General features: G+C 44.2%; 1 protein-coding gene across 3 annotated transcripts in view; it reads right to left on the bottom strand.

Annotated features, from left to right (window-relative positions):
- The window catches only part of PRXL2C (peroxiredoxin like 2C), a 14,426-nt gene extending 7,288 nt beyond the window's left edge, over window positions 1-7,138 (bottom strand). For all 3 annotated transcript variants that reach the window (XM_017547165.2, XM_017547167.2, XM_037745236.1), the window contains exons 1-4: window positions 6,921-7,138; window positions 6,551-6,619; window positions 3,427-3,480; window positions 3,158-3,263 (exon numbers count right to left, since the gene is read on the bottom strand). In XM_017547165.2, the coding sequence (XP_017402654.1) occupies window positions 3,158-3,263; window positions 3,427-3,480; window positions 6,551-6,619; window positions 6,921-7,112 (421 nt within the window). In that variant the 5' untranslated portion in view covers window positions 7,113-7,138. The remainder of the gene's footprint in view (window positions 1-3,157; window positions 3,264-3,426; window positions 3,481-6,550; window positions 6,620-6,920) is intronic.
- Window positions 7,139-7,165: the final 27 nt, after the last annotated feature.

Below are 7,165 nucleotides of genomic sequence, written 5' to 3'. Positions count from 1 at the left end.
AGAGACGGGGTTTCACCATGTTGACCAGGATGGTCTCGATCTCTTGACCTCGTGATCCACCCGCCTCGGCCTCCCAAAGTGCTGGGATTACAGGCTTGAGCCACCGCGCCCGGCTGAATTTAATTCTTATGTGTAAAACTCCTGGTTTTCAGTCTTTTACAAACCCAGTACTTCCTTGTATGCAATGATTTCCTTTTCTTATTCTTCGTCTTTATTAAAGAGGTGCCACTAATTTTAAATTATAACTATATATTTTTAGTCTCTTAGATTTCAAGTAAGACTATTCTGAGACTAATTTTGAGATTGATGCTTTATGTTTTTTAGGGAGAAACCTTTAAAAAATTATTTTATGAGAACCTAATGTTTTCTTTGGCAATGCAGTCCATTAACAGGCTGAATTAGTGAAGATTTGAACACACCCTCTCTTATAATTACAAGCATATATTCAGCTTAGAATTCATCTGTTTACTTTGCAATTCCATATCTTTATTGTGGCAATGAATGGTAAGGTGTTACTAAAGTGAAACTCACAGTTTATATCTGAAGTGCTAAATAAATTTTTTTTTTTTTTTTTGGAGACAGAGTTTTGCTCTTGTTGCCCAGGCTGGAATGTAATGGTACGATCTCAGCTCACTGCAATTTCTGCCTCCCGGGTTCACGCGATTCTCCTGCCTCAGTCTCCTGAGCAGCTGGGATCACAGGCACGTGCCACCACGCCTGGCTAACTTTGTATTTTTAGTAGAGACTGGGTTTCTACTGTTGGTCAGGCTGGTCATGAACTCCCAACCTCAGGTGATCTGCCCACCTCAGCATCCCAAAGTGCTGGGATTACAGGCGTGAGCTACTGTGCCCGGACCTAAAGTGCTAAATAATTAAACAGACCTTACACATTCTGAGACTGTTACAGCACATGAAAACCGTGTACCAAAAAGTAAGGTTCACAACCTGTACTGCTATCATTTCGTATACTAAAGAGAGAGAAACAAGGAGACTCTGTGTTTATGCTAGTTCATCATTACTTCCGATCAAGTTTCAGTCTTTTTCTTTAAAAACATCAATAAAGGAATCACGGCAACTCTGCCTCGCAAACAGCTCCTCCTCTCCATCCCCTCCTGAGGCCTTGCCATTTCTTTCTAGCTTACGCCTGCCCTACAACCTGTCATGAATATCACTGGCTCTGGTTTGGCCAGCTTCAATTCCTGCTCCACATGGGTTATATGATTGTCTCACTTCTCTGCTTCAAACACTTGTATAATTCCCTGACTGCTCAGAATATTACCTGACTGCTTAGCACATTACCCAGGCTCGATATGGACTGGCCATAACTTATCCCTTGGCTCACACTAATTCCCCAGCTGGCTCCTACACTCTGACCAGAGGCAGAGACCTGTACTTTTCTACAACAGTCATGTGTTCTCATGCCTTTGTGCTTTTGCACATGCTACTTTCTGTGTAGAGTGCCCTTCCCCACCCTAATTCACCCAGCTAATTGCTTTCAGAGTGAGCTGAGATTTCATCTCCTCTCAGAAGCCCTCCCAGATCCTTCTGCACTCAAATTGCTGTCTAGTCAAGAATGCTTCCTTCCATCACTGGCCCTTAGATGGTATTGTCATCACTGTTTGTGTCTGTCTCCTGGAGTACATGATAAGTCTGCATGGTGGGGAGTATGTATTTTATCACTGTCCTCCTGGGAGCATTCAACACGGTGGGTGTCACAGACAAGAGGGTGATAATATTTATTCGAAATGATGGATTTCTGTTTGAGTTGAGTTCTCTTATCTGGCATTTTAGAAACACACATAAGCAAGGCAACTAAAAGTTTCTTCTTTTTTTTTTTTTGATTTTGAGATGGAGTCTCACTCTGTCCCCAGGCTGGAGTGCAGTGGTGGATCTCAGCTCACTGCAACCTCTGCCTCCTGGGTTCAAACGATTCTCCTGCTCCAGCCTCCCGGGTAGCTGGGACTACAGGTGTGTGCCACCACACCCGGCTAATTTTTTTTGTATTTTTAGTAGATACGGAGTTTCACCATGTTAGCGAGGATGGTCTCGATCTGCTGATTTTGTGATCTGCCCACCTTGGCCTCCCAAAGTGCTGGGATTGTAGGCGTGAGCCACCGCACCCAGCCTGCAGATAAAGTTTTCTAAGTTCTGATAATTATAAGGAATTGTGGCAAGGGCAGAGAACACAGAAATATACAGAGAACATAGATAATAAACATGAAATTCTTAACTAACTAGACTATCTGGCCCCCTTAAGTGCAATACTAGAGTATATAGGGACACATAAGAAAGCAATGGCTTCTGCGTGAAGAGTGACTCAGAGCCCCTGGGAGTTGGGTGATTTCAAATGGTAAGTGGAATTTTCTCAATTAAAGGAGATGGAGTATTTAACACCATGGTACTGAGGTCTAAAAATATGTGAACTTAATATTACTTTCCGTTTAATTACAAACGTAAAATGTACTTGTAAAAATACAAAAGCCAATTTTCTCACTCCCCTCCTTGGGTAAACGCTACCATATCTTTTAAAACCTATTTCATTACACACACACACACACACACACACACACACACACACACACGATCTTTATGAAAATCATTTTTGTTTTCACAAAAATGGAACCATAATGAAAATACTTCTGCAACTTACTTTCATTCAATAGTGCTTTACTAACAGCCTTCCATGTCATTACACCCAGAACAAGAATCTTCTGGAGCCTGGTGTATCTAGACCACTTATTAGAGAGATAAAAACAGGCAAAGGCTGGGCACGGTGGCTCATGCCTGTACTCCCAGCACTTTGGGAGGCCGAGGTGGGTGAATCACGAGGTCAGGAGTTCAACACCAGCCTGGCTAGCATGGTAAAACCCCGTCTCTACTAGAAATAAAAAAAAAATTAGGCATAGTGGCGGGCGCCTGTAATCCCAGCTACTCAGGAGGCCAAGGCAGGAGAATCGCTTGAATCTGGGAGGCGGAGGTTGCAGTGAGCTGACATCACACCACTGTACTCCAGCCCTGGCGACAGAGTAAAACTCTGTCTCAAAAAAAAAAAAAAAAGCCCAATTTATGAACTGACCATGTTTTCCTATGCATATACATACAAATATAAAAATACTCCATCAGTGTTTTCTATTTGAGACATGTTGTTATGTCTTACCTGAGAAGGCAATTTCTTCACCTCTTTTCATTCCCAATTTTTTATAAATTTCTCTCTCAGGATCGACATAGATTTCATGAGAATATCCAGTCAGTTTGCAAAAAGACTGAAAAGAGAGAATAGTTGGAATTTTTACAAGAACAAAGGAGAGAAAAGTAATGACAGTTTAACTTCAGCCGATTTAGCCTACATTTAGTGGTTTAAATAATGTGATTTTTATATCTGAAACAGATTTTATTCATTAGTCTCCCAATGTACTAGATATTTACCTCAATATGATGGTAGGATGACTGTCCAATCACTATCAAGGTGACATCTGCTTCCTTAGGAGAAAAAAAGGGTGTGTATACATCATTAGAAATCATGTGTGTTTTATACAACATCCCCTAATCCAACTCTTCTGTTTCATTCTAATGCCACCTATAGGCTTCTAGAGGAATGGAATAAACAGCAAAATTGTGTGAGTCAATGCAAAGAAATGTATGGTAAAACATTAATTCAGATGCTTTTGCTAAGTAGGAGTTTCAAGACTTACACATAAGACCTGAAAGTATAAAACTACTAGAAGAAAACTACTACGTGATGTGGATTTTTTTTTTTTTTTTTTTTTGAGACGGAGTTTTGCTGTTGTTGCCCAGGCTGGAGTGCAATGGCGCGATCTCGGCTCACCGCAACCTCCACCTCCTGGGTTCAAGCAATTCTCCTGCCTCAGCCTCCCGAGTAGCTGGGACTACAGGCATGCACCATCATGCCCAACTAATTTTTGTATTTTTAGCAGAGACGAGGTTTCACCTTGTTGACCAGGATGGTCTCGATCTCTTGACCTCGTGATCCACCCGCCTCAGCCTCCCAAAGTGCTGCGATTACAGGTTTGAGCCACCGCGCCCGGCCATGATGTGGATTTAAACAATGATTTCTGGAATATGACCTCAAAAATACAGGCAACAAAAGCAGAAATAGACAAATGGGACTATATCAAACAAAAGCTTCTGCACAGACAAAGAAACAATGAACAGAGAAGAGACAACTCACAGATTGAGAGAAAATATCTGCAAACTATACATCTGATAAGGGGCAAATATCCAAAATACAAAAGAAACTCAACTTAGCAAGAATCAACAGCCTGATTAAAAAATGGACAAAAGGCCAGGCATGGTGGCTAATGTCTGTAATCCCTTCCCTTTGGGAGGCAGAGGCAGGTGGATCAACTGAGGTCGGGCATTTGAGACCAGCCTGACCAGCATGGCGAAACCCCATCCCTACTGAAAATACACAAATAAGCTGGACATAGTGGTACATGTCTGTAATCCCAGCTACTTGGGAGACTGAGGCAGGAAAATCACTTGAACCCAGGAGGCTGAGGTTGCAGTGAGCCGAGATTGTGCCACTGCACTCCAGCCTGAGGGGTAGAGGGAGACTCTGTCTTAATGGACAAAGGATATGAATAGATAGTTCTCAAAAGACAACAAATGGCCAAGAGATACATGAAAAGATGCTCAAAATCAGTAGTCATCAGGGAAATACAAATTAAAACTACAATGAGGTATCACTTCACACTTGTTAAATGGCCATCAATAAGATCCAAGATAAGCCAGGCACTTTGGGAGGCTGAGGCGGGTGGATCACGAGGTCAACAGATCGAGACCATCCTGGTCAACATGGTGAAACCCCGTCCCTACTAAAAATACAAAAAACATTAGGTGGGCATGGTGGCGCGTGCCTGTAATCCCAGCTACTCAGGAGGTTGAGGCAGGAGAATTGCCTGAACCCAGGAGGCGGAGATCGCACCATTGTACTCCAGCCTGGGTAGCAAGAGTGAAACTCCGTCTCAAAAAAAAAAAAAAAAAGAAAAAAAAGATCCAAGATAAGTGTTGGTGAGGATGTGGAGAAAAAGGAACTTTTGTACACTGTTGTTAGGAATGTAAACTGTGCCATTATGGAAAACAGTCGGGAAGTTACTATAAAAATTAAAAACAGAACCATAATATGATCCAGCAATCCCACTACTGGGCATTTATCCAAAGGAAATTAAGTCAGTATGTTGAAGAGGTATCTCCACTCCCATGTTTTATTACGGCATTATTCATAAAAGCCAAGATATAGAAGCAACCTCAGTGTTCAACAATGGATAAATACAAAGAAAATGGGGTAGCACAATATAATACAATGTAATATTATTTGGTCATAAAAAAGAAAGGACATTTTTCTGTTATTTGTGACAACACTGGATGCACCTAGAGGACATCATCTAAGTGAAATAAGCCAGACACAGGAAGGAAAACACGGCACGATCTCACTTAGATATGGAATCGAAAAAAGGAGAATGAGGAATGAGAAATAGGGAGATGTTCAAAGGGTACAAAATTTCAGTTAAAGAGGAAGAACTTTTAGAGATCTACTGCACAGCATGACAACTATAGTTAATAATATATTGTATACTTAAAATTGCTAAAAGACTAGTTTTTACGTGTTCTCACCACAAAATAACTATCTGACATGATGGATATATTAGTTATCTCGATTTAATCATTCCACAATGTAAATGCATATCAAAATATCACACGTACTCCATAAATATNACTCCATAAATATGTATAATGTATAAATTTTAAAAAACAAGACTTTTAGTTAGGAATTTCATGAGGAAATATCATGCAACTGGATGGGATTTCACGTATCCCATCAACATGATATACAATTATATGTCAATTTTAAAAAAGAGAAAAAAAGGATATGCAGGGGAAGAGTCAAAACATTGCTTTCCAAATGATATAGTCAATACTTCCTTATATTCTCCCAAAGACATATGTTTTTTAAGTAACTCTGTAGTATAGTTATTTAATTAACAATGTTTTCTTCACATCCTAATTGATAAAGTCTGCTGAAAAAACGTGTGTTTTATAAAGGCTGACCAATGCCTTCACTCAAAAAGCCCACTTGGGCATAAATCTATCTGTGCCTGAAGACAGACACGTCTGTGGTTGTCTTAGAGACATGGAACTTGCAGCCTAATAACATAAAAATTTGCACCTTTACGATTTATCAGTATTTTCCCATACCAAGCAGCTCTTTGGAGTAGAACAAAAATAAAGGGAATAAAATAATAACCATTTCCAGCATTTGATTTAGGGCATTATCAGTCAACATTTGAGAACAGGCACCAGGTTACCAGGCAACACCACAATTGTTAGTACGTTCACCAGCAGGCAGCACCCAGTGAGTTAGGGCAGAAATAGATCTCTGACGTCTCTCCCTTTGGAGGGGCGAGGGTGGAGAGAGGTGCGAGGAGGGGCTATCCGGGTTGCCAGCGCCGCGCTGGAGCCGCGTCCTCCCCCGCCGGGCTCGCAATGTCGCCAGAAGCCTGCGCTGTGCCGCCCACGCTCGGAAACTCACTTGTAAGAAACTCTTGGGGATTCTGGCCAGATCCTCCACGTATTCCTTGCAGATGTAACACAGGAAATGCTAGAATCCAAGTCGGCAGAAAGGGCAAGTTAGAAACGCAGCGCCCTCGGGCCCCGAAGGAGTCCCGTACTTCGCCGTGCGCGACCCGCGTAGAGGCGACGCCCGCGGGGCGGGGACCGGCAGCCCGGGCGCCCGGCGCGTGGGAAGCGGGCCTCGCCCTCGCCCTGCCCCGCGCTGGCTGGGAAGCGGCCGCGGCTGGGCGGGCTGCCTTCCGGTTCCCGTCCCAAGAAGCAGGAGGCGCGGCCCGCGGCCCGGCAGCCTGGCCTGGCCCCCGCTCCCTCCCGCCCCGCCGCCCGCTCACCCGCACGAACACCACCACGGCGCGGCGCTCCCGGAACAGCGCGCCGAACGGCACCCGCTGCCCGCGGGCGTCCAGCACCGGCAGCTCGGCCACGGCGGCGGCCAGGGACTGCCAGCGCTCGGGGCCGCTCGGGGCCGGGACCGGGGCGGTGCCGCCGCTAACCTGCCGCGTGACCGGGCCGGGCGCGGCCATGGCGCGGGGAAGCCGAGGGCCCGGACCCGTTCCTCCAGCACGGGGCGGGGCGC

The sequence above is a fragment of the Cebus imitator genome, unplaced genomic scaffold (assembly GCF_001604975.1).
Source record: "Cebus imitator isolate Cc_AM_T3 unplaced genomic scaffold, Cebus_imitator-1.0 Scaffold196, whole genome shotgun sequence".
In the NCBI taxonomy this organism is placed as follows: domain Eukaryota; kingdom Metazoa; phylum Chordata; class Mammalia; order Primates; family Cebidae; genus Cebus; species Cebus imitator.
Note: the sequence above shows the minus strand (reverse complement) of the source record. Positions and strands in the feature narration are given on the sequence as shown.